Below are 21,626 nucleotides of genomic sequence, written 5' to 3'. Positions count from 1 at the left end.
TATTGCAATTCCGTCATGTTCTCCATGGAAACCCATAGTTTCCAGCCAATTGGGAAACGCTAAGGGCGGAGTCTGAATTGAGGTCGCGCGCAGAGATCGCTGATTTGCTGGTTGGCCTGAGCCGGAGAGTGCCGGGGACGAACCGACCACTACTGTGTCAACCCGTCTGTGTGCCGTCTCACATTGAGGAATACTGGGCGATTTAACTGAATGTTTTATTCACTGCTTTGCTTTTGCGCGGCACCAAGGACGACCGGGAAGGCGAATTTTGCTTCGGCGGCACAGGTTGGTTTGCTCAATTATCAGCTTTTAGTTAAGTAAGAATATGTAACCGAGCTCAAAAAAATAAGTTGCATAACCAAGTCCTATGTGCGCATGCGCGGGTATTGTACTTGCTCTACTTATTGCACTTTTACCTCGAAAAATACCTGTTCGAGTCTTTATTTTCACTCGTAAAGACAGAAAAATATCTATTTTCGTGAAGCGGACCCTCGGCGGCTGAGTGGCTGCTGTTCTGTGGCGGGTTTTAAATGATATAGTGACTTTTACATAACTGTGTCAGTGTACCGTGCACTGGATTGCAGGTCAACGTGTGTGTGGATTTTGAATAGCAGGTCAATGGGAGTTAGATGGGGGAAGGGAGGTCCTGTTCCCAAAAAAAGAAGTGTTTTTTTTTTTTTATTTAATTTTTTTTTAATCGTATTTAATTTAACTAAACCTCAATCTTTTAGAAAGTTTGTCTGTGTATGAAATATAATAGAAATGGTTACATAACATTTGACGTTTGAAATGAGCTGTTCGTCAGTTGTCAAGTTCTGTTGGAACTCAGAGATGGCCCTGGCATTATTGCGTGTATTTTCTGAGAAAATGCTTTTATGACACTGTATTAGGTAAATACATGTCAAATGTAATCGAGCAGACGTTATCATTTTAAAGACAACAAATAGACTTGAATGTCCAAGGTAGTTGGTTTATTTCTGGCTTTTCATTGTCAGTGTCCTCTTCGAGGCGTAACACAGGGACACCTGTTTGCACCTGCAATACTGTAACACAACCTGTGAATACTAGGTCGACTTAATAATCCCATTACAATTCAGTATGAGCTGGACATCGATGCTCGACCTTTACTGGATCACCGCAGCAGACCGTGATCTGATTTTGACTCTTAATTATGGCAAATGTTTCGCCTTCATATGAGCACACAGGGAGGGCAGGGGAGCTGTCCTGTGACCCAGTGATTAACTCTGGGTAACATTGTGGCAGCAATTAAGAAGGTTATTTGTATCACACTACTCAACAGATGAGAAGCCACTCTATTAGATGTTATTATTGTTATTATAATTATTATTAGAGTTTTCCTGTATTTAACGAATGTGTCAAGATGTATATGTTAAATGTAATAATGTAGAGTATATATGTAATGAAGTGACAGTTTTTTGTGGGTATCAACACCAGCGGCCTAATGTTTAGCTGTAGCAACAGTAACTATCTTCCCTTCTTTGGATATATTTTCTATTCTATCTTAAACAGTGCTCATGTAATTTCTGGAGTATATTTCATCCAGGAGTTGGATACAAGTGTAAGCATGTGGTTTTATGAAACAGGGCCGCCACTGCTTTGTGCTGCACTATAGCCAAATCCATGTGACTGGAGCAGCGTTGTATAATGCCACAGTGAGATCTGTGTTAGTGTCCTGGGTGTATCAGCACTCTAGCTGGAGGCAAAGGGAGTTCAGTGACATTATGTCATTCTCATGCTCTGTTCTGAGAGTGACATGTTGATCTGTGCATATCTAAGAGGGTTTTGAAGGTCTTGGAAGAAAGTTATAATTTGGGTATGGTCGTAGTCTATGAACGACTGACATAAAGGAAAGGGCCATAAAAGTAAGGTCATATGTATGTTGCATGTTCTTTTGCAAGTTCGAGGGGGTTTAAAAATGATTAAATGTACATGGAATGTACATTTGTTTATAGAAGTGCTTGTCCTGTATTACTGGAGTATTTGGAGTGTACAATGTTAATTATTTCCATTATAGTGCAGTATTTTATGTTTATGCTGCAGACCTTGATGTATATATATATATATTAGTGTTTGACAGTGATTTCAATATATTAACCTGTGTTTTAAAAAAATAATGTGTAACATCTTTTGTTGGTTGTTTGATGCCTTAACATCCTGCTGCACACAGTTAATACTGTTTCTTGCATTAAGACTGAATATTGATACTTGACTGTAACTTTTTTATTGTTAATATGATGTAGCCCTGTGTCACAAGCATAAGCATGGTATTCTTAAAATAATGAGCCTTTGTTATTAGTGCCATGATTACAACCTGGTCCAAACTAACATCCCTTCTAACTTGTTGACACTTCTTGCTCTCTCCTGATTGGTCAGTTGCAGCAGCCAATGGAAATTCCCCTCTGAAGCTTGGCTCAGTGATGCTCAGGACTGGGTCATTTCCTAAGGTGGCAGTGGGTGTGTGGGTGGTTGGAAAGTCTGTAAGGTTTCTGTAGAAGTTTAAAAATGAAAACCTTTCTTTAAAACATCGAGGTGTTATATAAAACTGCAGCTTATGTAAAGAGCGAGGAATAGCATAGACAAGCTGCTGAAATTGCACTCTTACATAAATAGCTGCAACCTGATCTTGGATAGCAGAAAAAAACAATGAAACATTCTGGATTTGGCTTCTGTGCCTGTTGCCAACATTTCCTATTACCACTTTTAGAGACAGTTTTAGCCCCGACTCCTGCTGCTCTGGAGGAAGAGATGGCAGAGCTGATGAAAACGGTTGCTTTTGTATTTTCTTAGATTTCATTCAGCGAACGAATGATATTCTACACCCCTGACTGCTTGTTAATAGTCCTATTTAGTTGTGGCGTGCCACAACCAAGTGAAATCAGACCTTTATTTCCAATTTGGGTGCTCGTGTTCTTACCATAGAGTTTGCAGAGGTTGTCTGGGGTGACTGATGTAATTACTGAATATGTTTTTATGATACATGGAGATTGACACTTGTGGGACTATTCATCGTTTTATGTTGTTGGTGGACTCAGGGGCACATCACTATTTCACAAAGCTGCATTTATTTGATTGACCTAAGTGAATTAAGACCTAAGTGAGCATGGACAATGCATCAGCTCAATTGTTTATCAGCTGTTTGTGTGGGATCTGTATCTGTGGCATTAATGATAATGATGTTATTTGTCATCCCTCCCCAGAGATAGTTTTTCATTGTTTTTCCATTTTCTGACATTTTATAAACCAAACAACTAATCGATTAATTGAAAATACAGAATTACTTTAGTTGTAGCCCTGCTTTGAACAATTTGAATAGTAGAAATTATTTAAAATCATTTTGTCTTGTCAACATCCATATTAGTCCTGAAAGTCTGTGCAAGGTGAGGGCTTTTGCTTGTGTCATGTCCCTAAAGCTGCACTTTCATCTGAGCAGACTCACCTTTCATATGAAATAGCCCTTTTGAAAAATTGAACTGGATCACACTGGTCTCCGCCTGAAGTCCACTCGGAAAGGGCAAGCAGTGTCCTATTTACAGTGTAGACCATTTAGAGGATGGATGGCAGCAGCCCTTGTTGTGTGTGTGTGTGTGTGTGTGTGTGTGTGTGTGTGTGTGTGTGTGTGTGTGTGTGTGTGCACGCACCAGCATGCATGTCTGCGTGTCTGAGAACATCAGCAGGATCACTTAAAATGTGAGACTGTGCCCTTTTGTTTATCATTGACTTTTATGAAAGCTGAGATTCAAAGCTACACTGGCTGATCAGATCAAAGTGTGATTCTGCACTTTTGATGGATGGTTGCTTTAATCCCCATTGATGCTGTTTCTTATTTTAGGACTGTTTTTTTATTATTTTTTTTTACTGTTGATCCGCTATCTATAGACATGCACTGTATTGTAGAGGGATTTTTCTTTGTAATTTCAGATGTGTTTTATTTTCCTCCTTCAGACCCACTGCTGAGGCATCAACCCGATTTACATCCCAGTGCTTGGCACTAAATGGTTTTGCCATGTGGAAGATAACTTAATGCCCCACCTTTAACTCTTTGGGCCTTCCCATGTCTGAGGGCAGTGATCCAAACAACTACCTGTACTCAACCCTGGAAGGTTGTGAACGGAACCGTGAAAGGGTCGACTTCCAGGTGGAGGAGGAGGAGCGCTCTCCCTGTGGCTCCATTAGCCAACATCACCGCATGGCCAGCAGTTACGGCGAGGGTTGTGGAGGGCGGAGCGGGGTGGAACTGGAACCCGAGTTAGGATTGGCCTCCGAGGGAAGTGACAGCAGCCATGAGCACCCGGCCTCACCGGGCTCCCCACACGAGGACAGGAAGCGACCACGGCCGCCTTTACATGAAGATGTAGAGATGGGTGGCAGCGGCTCAAGTGGGAGTGGGACAGAATCCCATGGTAATGAGTCACATGGCAATGAGTCCCATGGCAATGAATCGGTGGGCAGCTCCAATGGCAATGGCAAGGATTCCGCTATCATGGAGTCTTCAGGGAGCAACAAGAGGTGAGGCCACGTCAAATGCACTGAGTCGTGTTTGATTACGTTTTTTCCCACCACCATGGGGGAGCAGACCATCTAGGTCATGGAAGTAAGGTTCATTAAATATAAAATGAGGGCCATTTTCTCCTGTATGAGTCATTGTTGGTCTGAGTTGCTGGAGGAGTCTAGCAGCGACTGTCTGAGACAGAAGTAGATATTTTATTTGTAATTTTGAGATAGACTACATAATGACAAGGTCTGTTTCATTGACAGTCTTATTTACAAATGACTTGTCATTGTCTTTGAAAGAAAAACCATCTCCGTGCAGTAAAAGAAGATTATAACGCGGGCTTATCACTTAAGTAGCTTGTCTGCAAAACTGTCAACACTGTCATGAAATTATCTGGTCATTCAGTCATGGTCTTGGTTTAACATAAATAACAACATGCTAGTTACTCAGAGATAATAATTATATTATCTGATAAGAGTTATTGATTTCAGTTTTAATTCGAAATAACTGGGCTTTGTTTTTTGTTCATGAACAATATACAGTTCAGAGAATCCAGGCTTTAAATATCAACCCTCTCTACACCTATCCAACCCCCAAATTTCTGTCTTGTCTGAAGAAAACAGCACACCTACGGGAGGTCGGCTATTACATAACCAAGCTCTCTACCTCCATCACATCCATGAGATGGAGAAAAAAGGATGCACTTGTAAACATGCACTCCAGTATAACACCATAGATAACGTTCATCATGAAGGCAAGGATAGAGTATTGTATCGGGATTGTATCAGATTGTAGGCATTCTTCCATATTTCTTTGTGCTAACGTAGTACATGTGCTGCACAAACATGGACAGTCATCCTGTGCAGTCCCTGCTGTACAGTGTACTACTTTCTCAATGACTGATGATGTTTTGCGCAAGAATGTGCTGACAGAATGAGATCAGGGCCTCAACACACTCCCGAGGAACTTGAAACACTTGGCACGCATTTTACATTTGTAGCCATTAAACTGAAGCTAGTGGCCCACAACATATTGTGTGTCAAATTCTTTGTGCTGCTTAATTGAAATGTAGTAACCACATAATGTCTTGCTAATGTTGTAGCACACAGTGTGTAAAGAAGTTTTTTAGAAAATAGACACCAATTAACACTCGGCCTCACTCACTGTCTATGAGAAGTACAGTCAGACCTATGAATGACCAATGCTGTTCTTTTAGTTTTAAAATCTCATTATGATACATCAGCTGATATAAGAATATGCTTACTTTTATGTGCTCAAGTTCAGGACAACAAATAAAATTTAAGAAATGTTGACATTCTTTTGTGTTTCAAGGGTGTAGACCAAAAACAGCTGGGAAACAAGCAGTGAATAGTGTTCAGTTGTTTTAAATGCAAAATGCAAGATTGGTTCTCCTGAGCTCTCTCACTTGTCAGACACACATACAGGTGGCTTGCTTTGGGCTCAATGGTTATTTTTAGAGTTTTGCTTGGAGGGTAAAAAACGAATTTGTGAGTTATAATCTGGCTTGTTATTCTTATAATACTATAACAATAGTCATATTTAGATATAGTCGGACTCAACAAATTCAACTAACACAAGCTGACGACTGTATTCTGTTTGCCTTAAGTCTTTCCTCCTGTCTTCTATTATAAAGGCTGTTTTTGTTTTGATGACATGAACATGTCGTCCTTTGCATATTGTTATACATACAGGGTACACAGATGGCATGTTTGTGCCATTCTGAGCACACTCTTTAACACAGAGTCCTTGACTCACTTAACATGTTTAGTCTCACCTTTTGTTTTGGCGCTCTAACTGTCCTATCATAACGCTCTGTTTTGTGGTCTTTCTGTACACCTTCACTGACATGTCAACTTTTTTATGGTTACAGCTCGAACTCTCACAGCCCCTCACCGCCAAGCAGCTCCAATGCCTTCAGTCTGGTGAGCTCCGAGCAGGACAACCCTTCAACCAGCGGCTGCAGGTTAGTAACTATCCTATACCAAAGTAAATTCTATTTCCAAGAAGCTGGTAAGAAGTAGGAAAGGAAGTGAGAAAAAACAAATCAAAAACTAGAAATGGCATTCAGATTGAATCAAAGAAAAATATTTGAGGATTTTTGTTATAATTTGCACCACTTTTTACTCGCTCATTGGTAACAGCCACCTAAACATCTACGTTTTCTTTTTTATCAAGATACAATCATTATTCTTTGACAAATGTAAACTGTGAAAAAATAGAAAAAATGCTAAATCTCGCAACGTTAAGGAAAGGGAGAACAATTCTTGGATCCATCCCTTTATCCAGATCAACACCAGAAGTAAACAGGGTCTATTCTGTGCTGAGACCCATCTTCCATCCTGGGATTTGTGTAATCCTGCACGCAAACAAATCAACAGACATGGGTAAAAACAAAACAGAACAAATGAATAACTCAAATATCTATGAGTGAGTACAAAGGGGGACTGAGGTGTGCTCTATACTGAGTGCCATTCTAGTTTTTAAACATTTTAATGACTATCTTCAGTGTTGTGCATGTTTTGATTTTCTCATTGCAGATGTTCTGTAAATATACTTATTTGAATGTAACACAATGACATTCTCTACATGATCTGACCTCTTGCCTTTCATGATTCGGTTTGAATCAGGATGCAACACTTAATCACTTAATACACTTTGACAGAAAATAATCAAAGAAAGTACGAGATAACTTATTTATTTCTGTAAAATGTTCAGTGATGGACAACCATGCAGCAGTGGAACGTTCCAAAAAGTCAGACAAATCAACCACTGCAAATCAATTCTGTCATACCCGATTTCCTTGTACGCTGCTCAGAGCCCCCCTCCTGTTCTGCATACCAGAAAGCTGTCCTTCCCAGATTGTGACAGCGCTGGTGAGACCTTGTCATTTTCTGATGCACGTGTATCTGTCTCATGTACGCTCTGCAGCAGCGAACAGTCAGCCAAAGCTAAGACACAGAAGGAGCTCCTCAAGACCCTAAAGGAGCTAAAGATGCACTTGCCGTCTGAAAAGAGGAGCAAGGGCAAGAGCAGCACCCTCAACACGCTCAAATATGCTCTGCGATGTGTGAAGCAGGTGAAAGGTAAGACTTGCTTCTTTAAGTACTCATGCATCTTCGTACATTTATCCATATTGTTGTTTATTGTACATTAGTGCAGTTGACGGTTGGGATATTGAAATAAAAAAATGTCTTGGGTGATTAATAATTCGACAAATCGTGGACTGGATTGAATTAAAAAATGATTAGCTAAAGTATCTCTTAAAGATATGTGATAAAACATGACCCTTAGAAAAGGGTCTTCTTTGCTGACTGGGAATTTTGTGCAAAGTGACATGTACACTGATCCACCATCTGTTGTTTTGCAGCTAATGAGGAATACTACCAAATGCTGATGATTAATGACAGTCAGCCACCAGGGTTCGATGTATCTTCCTACACCATTGAGGAAATCAACAGCATCACCTCTGAATACACCCTTAAAAATACTGTAAGTTACTCTGACCTTACACCTCAAAATAGATAAGGGAACCTCCAAAGGGTCCATCACCCAACTGCAGTTGCATAAAAGAGGATGCATTCAAAAAATGACACCTGACTGACTAATTTTTAACTTTGCCTGCAGGATATATTTGCTGTAGCCGTGTCTCTCATCACGGGTAAGATTGTTTACATCTCAGACCAGGCAGCATCCATCTTGAACTGCAAGCGGGAGGTGTTTAACAATGCCAAGTTTGTGGAGTTCTTGACCCCTCAGGACGTCAGCGTGTTCTACAGCTTCACCACGCCCTACCGTCTGCCTTCATGGAGCATGTGCACCGGAGCAGGTACCAGCTATCCCCTAACTCGTACTTAAGTGTGAAAATATTTCTTAGATGCAACTGTGTATGAATCTCATCCGGTGTTTTCAGAAAATTTAAATGAACAGATTCTCATTTTAAACTGGGCCAACACAGGACCAGACATATTAGACACAGGTGCCTGATTTCTGTCACCCACAAAGAGCACGTGGAAAACCCACATGTAACACGACACCTTCATATGACCCACCCACGCACACATGTTTATACACGCATTACACATATTTTATTAACATGCTCACACATTAATATATGCACACCTAATCAAACACCTGCCTCATATTTATTGAAGACACAATCACATTATTATTTGTAACAACCTGCATAAATCATAATGCAACATTTGCTGAAGAGCTGCAATAAATGCAAAAAAAATGTTTAGGCTTTAGTTATTTTGTTGTCTAAGAGACAGACTTTTTAGGTCCTGTTAGCAGTATTTCGAATATGGTTGACCAACAGATGTGCTATTTGAAAGAAGTCAATCTGATGCATTTGGTGACATATTCATCCCACCTTCTCCCTGTCTCTTATTCAGAGTCGTCTCCCACGGAGTGCATGCAGGAGAAGTCCTTCTTTTGCCGCATCAGGTCAGTGACAGTGCCGGTCGCTTCTCTGATCCATAGTTTCCTGCTCAAACAAGCTCTGACTCAGGGCAGGCTTGGTGTCTGAGAGGAAGTTGGCAGCTATGCGCTTCTCAACTGTTTCTCCATCTAGTGGCCTTTTGGAGTGTTACAGCTACAGTTCATGATTTTCTGTTGGCTGTTTGAAATATAATGAGATCACATTTTAATATGACCACCAAAAACATATTTTTTCTAAATGTACATAATCATTGAAAACAAGGAGGACTTTAATATACTTTCATTAGATTTAATTACATAATTGCTACATTAGAACATATAAACAATTAAAAGCAGTTATAACTCTGAAGGGTTTATGCATCAGATCATTAGAATTCAATAACAGTTTACTTATTTGCCACAATGCACTGTGACGCACAAAATGTTGAGTTATGTATTTAATCCAAATTTTAAAAAGTATGCTGAATTTAATTGTTCATAAAGTTGTAAGCTTCTTAATGTTAAACTCCCATAATGTGCAACAGCATTTTAATGGTGCATATGTACGATTGTGTGTCTGTGTGTGTGTCGCAGTGGTAGTAAGGAGCGCGACGGGGAACTACAGTACCTTCCCTTCCGCATGACTCCATACCTGATGAAAGTCCAGGATGCGGAGCTGGCTGAGGAACAGTTCTGCTGCCTCCTGCTGGCTGAGAGGGTACACTCCGGATACGAAGGTGAGGCCTGCCGCCTTCTGCACATGCTCTCAGTGACATTAGGACTTTTCATTTGACTACATTGCCTCACTTAACAAAAAACACACACGCATAAGGGTGTATATATGTTGTAAAAATACTGAACAAAGCATTTGGCTGAAAGCATGATGCTGTGCATGTTTAATGATCGTTATTTACTTTTTATGTCTGACCAATCCGGATTTTATTTTTCTTCTCTCTCCATAGCACCCAGAATTCCTCCTGACAAGCGTATCTTCACCACCACACACACACCCAACTGTGTGTTCCAGGATGTGGATGAGAGGTTAGGATATGTCGAAAGCAGAAGCACTGCAGGATTAGCTTTTTATCTGTCGTTAACACATTGCTGATGTTGTTGTTTCTCCATCAGGGCTGTTCCTCTGCTGGGTTACCTCCCTCAGGACCTGATCGGGACCCCTGTGCTACTCAATCTGCACCCAAGTGACCGACCCTTGATGCTGGCAGTGCATCGCAAGAGTAGGAACCCTTTCCATACTTGATTCTCTGATCACCACAGTATGCGTGCAGAAGTTATTTAGCACCAGCCGTTCATACAAGTAGCCACTCATTACTTGGCAGTTTAAGATGCTTTGAAGAGCCTGGCTATGTTCTGTCACTGTGTATCACATCTTCTTAAGAACTCAGTTTGACTGGTGCATTAAACCTTTGATATTGCTCAGCTGTTTCTCACACTCACTCTCTGTTGCCAACAGTTCTGCAATATGCAGGGCAGCCGTTCGATCACTCCTCGATCCGTTTCTGTGCAAAAAACGGCGAGTTCATCACCATCGACACCAGCTGGTCCAGCTTTGTCAACCCCTGGAGCCGCAAGGTGTCCTTTGTCATCGGCAGGCACAAAGTTCGCATGTGAGTATACCTATTGTTTTGTTTTAGTCTAGGTTTTTTGCCACTAGGGTAGATATGTTGAATATTTTCAGGAGACATGCAAGATGACAGTGGCATGCGTGATTTTCAGGGGTCCTGTGAATGAAGATGTTTTTGCGGCACCAGCTTTCCATGGAGGGAAGATCATGGATTCAGACATCCAGGAAATTAGTGAACAGATCCACAGGCTGCTACTCCAAGTATGTACACACTCATGCGTGCACGCACACACGCACACACACACACACACACACACACACACACACACACACTCACACTTAATGCCCCTATATACTAAAATAAACACACTTTTTTTGTCTTTCCAGCCGGTCCACAACATGGGCTCCAGTGGTTACGGTAGCCATGGCAGCAATGGTTCCCATGAGCAGCTGGTGAGCATCAGCTCATCCAGTGAGAGCAATGGTAACGTCACAACAGGGAAGACAGCAGAGGAGACGGGCAAGGCTAAACCTCCCAGGACATTCCAGGAGATTTGTAAAGGGGTTCACATGCTGAAGAACCAGGACTCCCAGGTTGGCCTGCACTCCCCTTCGCCTTCGCCCTCACCCTCACCATCCAAGCCTGAGCAGAGGAAAAGCAGTGACAGTGAGTTCAGTTTGATTTCACCAAACATAACATTTTGCGGTTGCCTTGACAGGGGAACACGTATTTAAATTATGTAACATGCATACATTTGGCGCACATTTACCTTTCTATGAAAATTAACTTCATTAAGCTTGTTTTCAATATGTACATTTATCCAGATAGGTAAAGTTTATACACTGAAAATTAATACTAATTTGTGTAGCAGAACTTTTTTTCTTATTTTCGATCCCAATGATTATCTCAGCACCCCTCAGATTTATCTTGTGAACCTTGAAGGGGCCTGAGCCCTAGGTTGTGAACCACTGGATTGAACAACCTAATAGTGCATAAAGTTATTACTTTAAGCTACAACAGAAATGATTCAGTATTGATAATCTAGTGATAAATTATTTAATAATATGAGTCACAGAGCCAATTTTCTATGAAACAGGTTTTACTTTTGATACTTTTAGCTGATAATACAGTGTTTCCCACAGACTGGAAAGGTATTCGTGGTGGTAGCGGGGGGGTTGCACTGACACACGTCAGAAGGGGGGTTTGGATTGGGGTGCATGTAGAGATCCGAAACTTTTGTGAATTTGTGACTTTTGCAGCTGTCTGCACCAAATATCAACATTCCACATCATAACTTCAACGGCTGATCTTGTTTTCATGGAGACACATGTGCTGTGCATGGAAAGGGGGGGGTTGTGTGTGTGAGACTCATGAGTGACAGAGAGATGGAGGGAGAGCAAATACGCTACGTTTTTAAGTAGTAAAAAAAAAAATGTAATGTGTTGTGGACGGTGTTGATGCTGTTGCGCTCCACCACAAATTAGTCAATGTGTGGGAAAACACTGTAACAGTGTGCTTTTGCTAAAGTAGAATTTTGAATGCAGGACTTTTACCTGTTGTGGAGTACCTTTACAGTGTTGTATTGCTACTTTGACTTGAGTAAAATATTTTAATACTACCTCCACCACTGGGTATTTGTGAGGGGTTTCTTACTTTGCATGACCCTCCAGTAGCTCACCAATGTTTTATATATTTCAGTTTTAGTTTTGTTAATTGTTTTTTTATTGGTCTAACACTGGTTTCTGATGGTTTATTTCTGATAAACCGTGCATTGGGTTAGTCACTCCTGCCCCACCTATTTGAATTATGTTGTATTGATTAGGAGTTACCACAAACTAAAACTGTTGTGGTTGTAACTTACACACACTTAAGTGTGTTGCTGATGTAACGTGTTAGAACTTGAAGTGGTGATGAGGTCTTAAAATGTATGTATCCTTTTATTTTGTCCTTTTCCATGGCTTGTTGGACAGGACAGCTCAGACAGATGTCAGGAAATGTGACGAGAGAGGTTGACAGGTCAGATCTGAGCCGTACAATGGCAAGAACACAACCTCTATACACAGGGCGCACGCCCTACCAGCTGAGCTACTTTGGTGAACATGTGAGCTACAACTCTAAAGTGGCAATCAAATTGATGCACATTCTCCTCAAGGAATAAAGAACTTCATGTCAAGATCAAAAGCTCAGAAAAATGGGTAACCTGTACATTTTAAGACAATATTAATCCTTTTCTGATCCCTTTCTGTCCAGCAGCAGCGGGAGCTCAGAAGAGTCCAGCGGTGCGGCTGAAAGACTTGGCGCCCCCCCTGCAGGTCAGAGACAGCATGGAGGACTTCCCCTGCAAGGACCAGACTGTCCACTCCTACCAGCAGATCAGCTGCCTTGACAGTGTCATTAGGTAAGGTGTTTGTGATGATGAATGATTTGGTTAAAAGATTACATTACATACGTATAGCCGGCACTTCTTATTAAATCGATTATGTTTTTCTTAGGTACTTGGAGAGTTGCAATATTCCCATTACAGTGAAGAGGAAGTACCAGTTCTCCTCCAACACCACATCCTCTAACTCAGATGATGACAAGAGGGGCTCAGAGGATGGCGTGCAAGTGCTTCCAGATGGAAACCCAGGCATGTACACATCATACATCTGTGCACACGAACACATGGTCACACACCATGTGAAATTGTAGATACACTCTGCTGATACTTAATCAAACTTAAGAATCATTGTTCTTACATTGTTAATTGTCATAGTAATTATTACCTACATTCACTTGGAGTCAGCTGCTGTACTATTAGGAATAAGACTCTAATTATCTGTAGCTAAAGCTAACAGGGCTTTTCTCTCACTTCCAATCCAGACCCTTTGATGCTAGAAGCCCAGCCAGGTCTTTCAAACATGAAAGCACCAAAGAAGCCTCCATCTGGAGCAGCTGCTGTGGTTGGAGGCCCCCTGGCACCCCTCACTCTGCCCAGCAAAGCTGAGAGTGTGGTGTCTATCACCTCACAGTGCAGCTACAGCAGCACCATTGTCCATGTCGGAGACAAAAAGCCGCAGCCAGAGTCTGGTGAGTGTTGTTGTCCATTGTTAAATGGAAGTGATGTTGATCATTTGGGCACAGAAACGAACCAAGTGGAATACATGGTGTGTAAAATCAGACTGTTCGATTTTAGTTCAGTTTGACTAATACTTGTGGCTCTGACTCCTTTGACAGAGATTATTGAGGACGTGGCAGAGAGCCCAGCACCCCCGGCTCTGCCTGTCAGCGTGGTGTCTCCACCCAGCCAGGAGAAGGAGGCATACAAGCGTCTGGGACTGACCAAACAGGTGCTGGCTGCACACACCCAGAAAGAAGAGCAGGCCTTCCTCACCCGCTGCCGAGAACTTGTCAATGCCAGGACCTTCCAGAAGGACTGTTCGACATATCTGCACAAGCAGAGAGAGCCAGCCAATGCTGAAGGTACACAGTGTTTAATAGTTACCACATTGTTATTCTATTATTCATTCCATAATGAATTTGCCTTTGCTTTTATTTACAACTGTACATTTAATATAAGTCTTTGTGTACATGATATCAGTGAGCCAGGTTTGAGAGGTTGAGAAATAGTCTTCTGACTCCTCCATGTCGTGTCTCAGGATCATCTGGACCACGAGGTGCAGCCAAACAGGGCACCACAAGGCCAGAGACTACTGCCAAGAAGGGCATCCGCAACAGGAAGTCAAAGAAGCCACGGATGAAGCATCCTGAGTCGTCAGACAGCGCTGTGTCAAACCGCAAACCGCGGCCCCCTCTTCAGGGTCTCAACCAAACCTCATGGTCGCCGTCAGAAGCATCTCAATCAGCTTTTAACGTCTCCTACCCAGCCATGGTGCCTGCCTACCCGCTTTACCCGCCAGCACCTGCTGCCCCAGCTCAGGCCCCACTCCCTGACCCTTCCCTTTCTGCAGGCTTTGGAGATGGGCAGAGCACTCAAGCCCCACCTGCTGCCACTCCATATCCTGCACCCATTGTTACACCTGTGGTGGCCTTGGTGCTACCCAATTACCTGTTCTCCCAAGTAGGACAGTTGGGTCAGATTGGGCAGCTGGGAGCTGCCCCTAGACCAACATTTTTCCCTGAGCAGACACAGACACAACCTGCATATACTACTCAACAGCCCTTTCAGCCCCCGCTGCCAGCCTTCACCATGCAAACACAACCCGCTTACACCAGCCAGCAGCCGTTTCCTGTGCAGACCGCCTTTGCCCCCCAGCAGCCATTCCAAACAGCTCAGACCCCCTACACTACCCAGCAGCCCTTCCAGGCCCCTCAGACCCCATTTACCACCCAACAGCCCTTCCAGGCTACCCAGACCCCCTATACTGCCCAGCAGCCTTTCCAGGCCACTCAGACTGCCTACACTGCCCAGCAGCCCTTTGCTGCCCAGCCTTCTTTCTCAGTGCAGACTCAGTTTGTGGCCCAAGCCCCATATCCATCTCAGCCCTTCCCTTACAGCCTAGCCTCAGAGCCCCCCAAAGCTTTGGTCCGAGAGGGGGCGGCATCACGCTCCTCCACCCCCGCCTCTGGAGCAAGGGAGCCAGCAACATCACCGCCACTGTTTGAGTCACGTTGCAGCTCGCCACTTCAACTCAATCTACTGAGTATGGAGGAAGGCCAGCGCTCAGTGGAACGGCTTGACAGCACAGTGCCCCCTGCTGGAGGCCAGGGACACAGCACAACAGCAGCATCAGGGGCAGCTGGAGCTGCAGGGGAGAAAAACAGAGGCATTGTCAAAAGTGAAAACCACCAACAGGTGAGAGACTATGAACCAAGTGATGGAAAGAGATAGTATGGTATTTGTTATAACATGACAAGTCTGACTTCTGACAGAAATGCTACAATCATCGATATCCACACAAACAGCTCCATTTAATTGCTTTAACAGTGCCTCACTGAAGTGTGAGTTTATCACTGATGATTTGCTACCTTGTGTTTCAGGTGTCATGCAAGGAGTCTGCAGGAGATGGGGCTCACAGCGACGGTAACTCCTCATCCTGTGACCTGCTAGACATCTTGCTGCAGGAGCAGGAGGACTCCCACTCTGGCACCGGATCAGCCACCTCAGGCTCCATGGGCTCAGGATGTGGCTCCGGATCTGGCTCCGGATCAGGCTCAGGATCAGGCTCAGGCTGTCGTACTTCAGGTAGTGGAGCTTCTGGCAGCAGAGCAGGTCAGTAGAAGAAACATCTAGACAATACAATAGCTATTTCAACCTCTGAATAAATTAATGTACCATCATGGTATTTTATCATATTCCCAGTTTTTGATTGGTCCAACATTTTGCAAAACCGGTATGTATGTTAGAGTCTATGTTTGACTGTTCTCTGTCTAAAATTGTGTAAAGGGAGCAGCAACACCAGCAAATACTTCGGCAGTGTTGACTCCCTGGAGCATGACCCCAAGGCCAATGCCAAGACGAGAGGTGAAGGAAGCTCTGAAGGTGGTCAGTCGCAGGCCAAGGTCCCAAGCCATGGGGATGGAGAGCATTTCATCAAATATGTTCTCCAGGAGCCCCTCTGGCTGCTTATGGCTAATGCTGACGACAAGGTCATGATGACTTATCAGATGCCATCTAGGTAAGATGCAGTAAGAGGAAAAAAATGAATAACACCAAGTATAAAACTAATTTAGATGTCATCTAGTGTTGTTGTTTTTTGCTATAGATACCTTCTGTGCCAATTTATTACCTGATTGTTTTTTTATTTCCACGCTGTCAGCAAACCATTACGTATTAACCTTGCTTCTAAACTGTCCTGCGTGTGTGTGTTACTTGACCCTCAGGGACATCCAGAAGGTTTTGAGGGAAGACAAGGAGAGGCTGAGACAGATGCAGAAGAGCCAGCCACACTTCTCCTCTGACCAACGGCGAGAGCTAGTTGAGGAACACCCCTGGATGAGGAGGGGAGGTCTACCTGCTGCTATTAATGTCAAGGTCAGGACCTCACATGTTGTGTTTCTCAAACATCAGTTTGCATCAACACACTCCTTCACTGTACTCACCCAATTTGATGAAACCTTGGATACATTTGGCATGAAAATTCTCAAAACCCGTGTCTGTCAGCTAAATGAGAAGCCAGAACCAGTTGCCTACGGCAACCAGTATAGCTTACAATTATATTTTTTTGTGTAATTGGTACAAAAACAGAAGAATGTGCTGGACTTTTTTTTGGCTGTGATTTCTTGTAGACTTGGTATCATTATGAGGTTGCCACAAAGTAGCAGACTGAGTACTGCTTGTGATAAGCTTCCGATATTCAGACTCAATTAATTAAAATAAATAGTTATTGTATATAAAATGCAATGCAATTAGAATTAATATTGGCTTTGTGTATGTTTTAGGAGTGTGTGTACTGCGAAGATGCAGCCGCACCCATCGAGGAGGACCTGCCAGACATGGACATGGGTGAGCTGAGAGTGGAGCTGAGTCAGGAGGGCCAGAACGGTCGGAGCCAATCAGAGGAGTCTCAACCTCAAGCAGACACTGGCTCCTGAACACACGCACACTGCCAGCTGTGAGATACACTATCAGACATGGACCCTCACGACATATACACACACAAAAACACACAATGTGGATGACAAACACAAACAACATGAACTCATCAGAACGCTGAGTTGCCATTGTGGGTGTATTTGAGAATGTGTGCCACTGGTGTGGTCATCATGTGTTCTGTGTGTCGCACGGAGGACTGCTGCTGAATAGCAGTTCTTGTTGCTCCCCCGTAGGGGGCAGTAATGAGGGTCTATGTATGTAAGACCCTTGCCAGGTATGCCAGGTAACACATACACGCTGACACACTCTAAGTGGATCTGGACCCAGCCTGTGAGGTTTGTTAACCTTTGGCCTCCCTCATATGTTTCTATTTATTTGTTTCCCATCTGCTGTGTCAGGGCAGATCTTTACAGCAACATGAGCAGTTATCAGTTCTTAAAAAGACAAACATAATAGTTGATGGACATCTTATACATATAAATGATTATGTATTTATATATTGGCATAATGATTTTAATTAAACAGTACAAAGATGTTATTAACAAAGAGCAGGGGGTATCTGTTAAAATGCTCTGCCGCCAGACATTATGTTAGTGCTGTTTTGCTCCATGGTCCCATTCAAGTCCTTTAAACCCCAGGACCCCCTTTATTTTCCCATTTGGAAGTATGTAGAATAGTTGAGAGGCTTATTGGATGATGTAGTCCAGGTCAAAGGGAAGGGACTCCACTTTAGTGTCATTGATGTGTCTTTATTTCCACATGTCTGAGTATGTTAAATACCCAGGCACACAGCAGTGGTATATCCTGACTCAATAGCCGACAAGAAAAACACAATAATGACAATCTGATACGAAGTACGGGATATTGATTGAATCAAGCATCCTATTTATTTTTGCAAGATATTGTATCTAGAATAGTTTTTTTTCTAAGCTTAAGCCAAATCCATTCAGCTGAAAGACAGTACTTTATATATGAAAAATGTACATGTATTGACAGTTAACTCCACATAAATTAAAGTCACTTCCCTCTGATGATTAAAAGCTGGAGCCAGCTTAGATTGCTAACCTCTGAGTGTTTTGAGGAGTGGGTTTGAGAAGCTGCTGAAAATGTTTTTCTTTTGTCAAACAGTCAACAATAGAAAATCAGTGCACACAAAGCAGAGATTGAAAGGACAGAGGTTAAACAAACAAACAAGATCTGTGGGATTTGCATTTAATTTTAAACATCCAATTTGTATCTTGAATATTAAACATTATGTTTTCTTTTTAAGAGAGCTATAACCATGCTTGTTGCAGAAAATTGCTAAAATTGTTAACTAATATTACTTTTCTGTCCTTATGGTGCAGCTCTACCACAAAATGTCATTTTTAGAACAAACCAGTGCAATTGTAGGCATTTGCACATTATGCAAGATGATGTCTCCTTTCAGGGACATTTCCTTTGCTCATATTTTCACACATCTTTTTGTACAGATCCCAGAGTATTTTAAAAGCTATTGGTCAAAGAGTTTTGTGATACCATGTTCTGAACAGAGGTCAATATCCAACATAAACACTGAAACAAATATGGAATGATGATGGTGGGTAAACAGCATTACAGTTGTAGCAAATATGGGGACCATGTTGCCTAAGTGTTGTGGGTTACACAAGAAATGGCAACGCTCATGTATTAGCAACCATGCCAGCCTCTCATTATCATGATTAAGTATTAAGTAAACTGTGATTCACACTGGGTCCATGCAGTCAAGGTAAATAGGACATGAACTGGGAACAACTCTGGTCCCATAGCAGAGAAACTCTTGGGCTTGTGAATGTAACTCAGACTGGACCAAGACTATCTCACTGGCTTAGTAGGTTCTTTATGTTCTTTTGATTCTTTTCATTTCTTGTTCACTTGTGATATTTTTTTATTGTTCTATTTTTCTATTTTATTCCCTTGTGTATTTTATTTTGTTTGCTTGACGAAAGTAAGAGTTTATGAGTGTCGCCAGTGACGGACCCTACCTCTAATAAATACCAGGTCATGTTACTGTATGCAGAACATAGCATGTGTATACTCACGTGGACATAGCGCAGTGGACGGAGAGGTCAAATACTTGAGTGATTCTGGTGACTGATGGGTTTGTGCAGAGAGTCTCTATCTCAGACTGACGGGGGTGTGTGGACTCCTATGAATGAATGAATGAATGAATGAATGAATGAATGAATGAATGAATGCACACGGGGCAGTCGCCTGTCACCACCTTTAGCAACTACAGTCTATTTCTCGTCTTTTGTCTATTTTCTGTGCAAAATATCGTGAAGGGTGTCCTCCAACACTCACCTGTGTTTAATCCATTAAGAGTACAAGTACAGTTATTTATTCATTTGGAAACTGAGATGCTCTGAATGCTGAGAGCAAGCCGGGGAATCATGCTGCAGTAGTGTTAAAGCCTTACCTTCCTTACGGAGGGAAACCATTTTTAAATGAATTACACACTGGTAGGTCATTGGAAGCACCCTTGCCTGTAAATGCGTACACATGGTACTGGCACATGATGCTGTGTACAGTCTTGTAAATTTGTTTCATTGCCACTGCCCGTGGTATGTTAAACTAGCACAGTTCTGTGCAATTTTGTAGGTAAACTGTGTTTGAAACATGGATACAATGTTGTAATAAAATGACAGAAACATAACCTGTGTGACTCAGATTCATTGTTTTTCTGCTCGTTACTCAACATTTAAGGCTGCACATTGTTGGTTGGAGGAGGAAAGAATGATGCAGGGCTGATAAATCAACTCCTACACACAACTTGGGAAATTAAGTGAAGCCGTTCTTTGATCGGTCAAAGGGATATGAGTCATCCCCCAGAGCGTTCGCTTATTTGTGGCTATTGGTAAGACGAGTAGATAAATGAATAAATGGGGCCACAAAGAACAATTACTTTGACTATGGACTTTATATTTAGATATTAGATTTCATATACTGTAGTTGATTATTTGACCACTTAATTTATTAATGGTCCAGCGTACTTGGATTATAAAATGTACAAAAAAACCTCTAAAATGACAATCACAAAAAGATGTCTTTATGTGCCTTGTTTGCTCCAAACTGGAGTTCAAATCATCGGTATTCAAAAAATACCTTTCTTTTTCTTAGATGCATTTCAGTCAGTGCTCCTGATTGAATTTCTTTAAAGCTGGGAGACAGAACGCTAATAGGAGACAAACAGTAATAAAAAAAGGTTATTTACTCAGAATTGATGAAACTCCTCACCAGAGTCACCAAAAACTACAGAACTGTTTTCACAGGTCTAGTTTTTTTAACAGTGGTGAACTGTGCCACAGTTGTAAAACTGACTGTTAATATGTGCAAAGAAAGAAATTGCAAAGAAAATGAACAAATTAATCTATAATTTTAGATCTGTGTCTCTCCAGAGTTCACAGTGTCTTGCACACAGAAGCTGCTGCTGCTGCCCACCAGGAGGTGAATGTTCCCTCACAGTCAAAGACAGTTGAGAAGAGCGCAAGGATTGCAGGGTTCCCCTGGGGATCTGTTTCAGCACCATATGCCTGCCTCTGCCGTTGGATCTCTCACACCAACTGTTGCTCTGCGCTGACCTTTAACCTCAGGATTCATATGCACGGTCACAAACCCACAGCTAATGCATGAGTACCTCCCTCCCGTCAGATGTTTTCCCCCCTTTTCCCCGCTAAAAGTGAATCGGTTAATGCAGTCGGTCCTGTCATCTGTCGCTTTAAGTTAGCAGATTGCGGTGACATGCAGGGGTTTGATGGCAGGAAGTATTCCCACAGTCATCAACTCTATTATTTTGTATAGTGTCTTTAAAGTTTCTTTGATATCATGACTTTCTAGCAGTGAGGTTGCTGTAAATGCTTTGTTTTTGGCAGCATGTTCAGATTTAGACTTAGCCTTTATTCAAGGTTTCGGTTCAGTGATGTGTCAGTTTGACAGGACAGAACCTAAACATACACACCATACGGTTACACAACTACACAGCAGTTAAAAATTATAATGGCAGGTGTGTTCGGGGGCTAAGTATATGTTTCAGCAGATTGTATAATGTAATTTAATTGACTTTGTCTATCTATCACAAAGCGAATCAATGTATTATCATCTAGATTGTGGAACTATTCCTTAAACATTCAAGTATTCAATGGGTGGCCCAAAAGAGGAACAACCTTTGGGTTGCCAGTTTCTTCTTTGCAATGAGCTGCTTTCCTCTTTACATCTACAGTGAAATGTACATTGAACCAGAGATAATTGTATTAAAGTGAATGATCTGAATGCAGCTTTATCCAGCAGAGGTCTTTAATGTTCCACCACCTCCAACAAGGCAACAAGCCATCCCATGTACATTGCATGAGCCAATATGTGTGTGTGTGTGTGTGTGTGTGTGTGTGTGTGCGTGTGTGTGTGTGTGTGTGTGTCCGTCCCTTTGAAGAATCTGAGCCTGCTTGTACCCTTTGTAGCTGCGACCATTTGACACTCCTCTGTCAAATGGTCACAGCTTTGATCACCCTGTCTCCTCCGCTCCCATTTCAATGTGTTTCCT

The 21,626-nt window shown here is 42.3% G+C and overlaps 1 protein-coding gene across 2 annotated transcripts; it reads left to right on the top strand.

The window, feature by feature from the left end:
- Positions 1-127: 127 nt before the first annotated feature.
- On the top strand, positions 128-19,745 carry LOC119004642 (period circadian protein homolog 2-like). Of its 2 annotated transcripts, none has more exons than XM_037071756.1 (22): positions 128-285; positions 3,964-4,527; positions 6,405-6,497; positions 7,463-7,617; positions 7,902-8,023; positions 8,159-8,360; positions 8,929-8,980; positions 9,548-9,690; positions 9,916-9,994; positions 10,082-10,188; positions 10,425-10,578; positions 10,688-10,796; positions 10,923-11,202; positions 12,790-12,934; positions 13,029-13,165; positions 13,399-13,605; positions 13,753-13,998; positions 14,175-15,331; positions 15,517-15,748; positions 15,923-16,154; positions 16,360-16,510; positions 16,918-19,745. In XM_037071756.1, the coding sequence occupies exons 2-22, from the start codon at positions 4,073-4,075 to the stop codon at positions 17,068-17,070; spliced, it is 4,611 nt and encodes a 1,536-aa protein (XP_036927651.1). In that variant the 5' UTR covers positions 128-285; positions 3,964-4,072; the 3' UTR covers positions 17,071-19,745. The 2 variants fall into 2 exon arrangements, with proteins under 2 accessions (XP_036927651.1, XP_036927642.1); XM_037071747.1 differs by having other exon boundaries at positions 12,787-12,934.
- Positions 19,746-21,626: the final 1,881 nt, after the last annotated feature.

This window comes from Acanthopagrus latus, chromosome 2 (genome assembly GCF_904848185.1).
Source record: "Acanthopagrus latus isolate v.2019 chromosome 2, fAcaLat1.1, whole genome shotgun sequence".
NCBI classification, from domain to species: Eukaryota; Metazoa; Chordata; class Actinopteri; order Spariformes; family Sparidae; genus Acanthopagrus; species Acanthopagrus latus.
The sequence above is the reverse complement of the archived record's forward strand: the minus strand, read 5'-3'. Positions and strand labels throughout refer to the sequence as shown.

Coding starts and splice junctions, on each gene's coding strand:
- LOC119004642 (XM_037071747.1), top strand. CDS start 4,073: ATGTCTGAGGGCAGTGATCCAAACAACTACCTGTACTCAACCCTGGAA. Junction 7,618..7,901: donor ATGTGTGAAGCAGGTGAAAG/GTAAGACTTGCT, acceptor GTTGTTTTGCAG/CTAATGAGGAATACTACCAA. Junction 10,189..10,424: donor GCTGGCAGTGCATCGCAAGA/GTAGGAACCCTT, acceptor TGTTGCCAACAG/TTCTGCAATATGCAGGGCAG.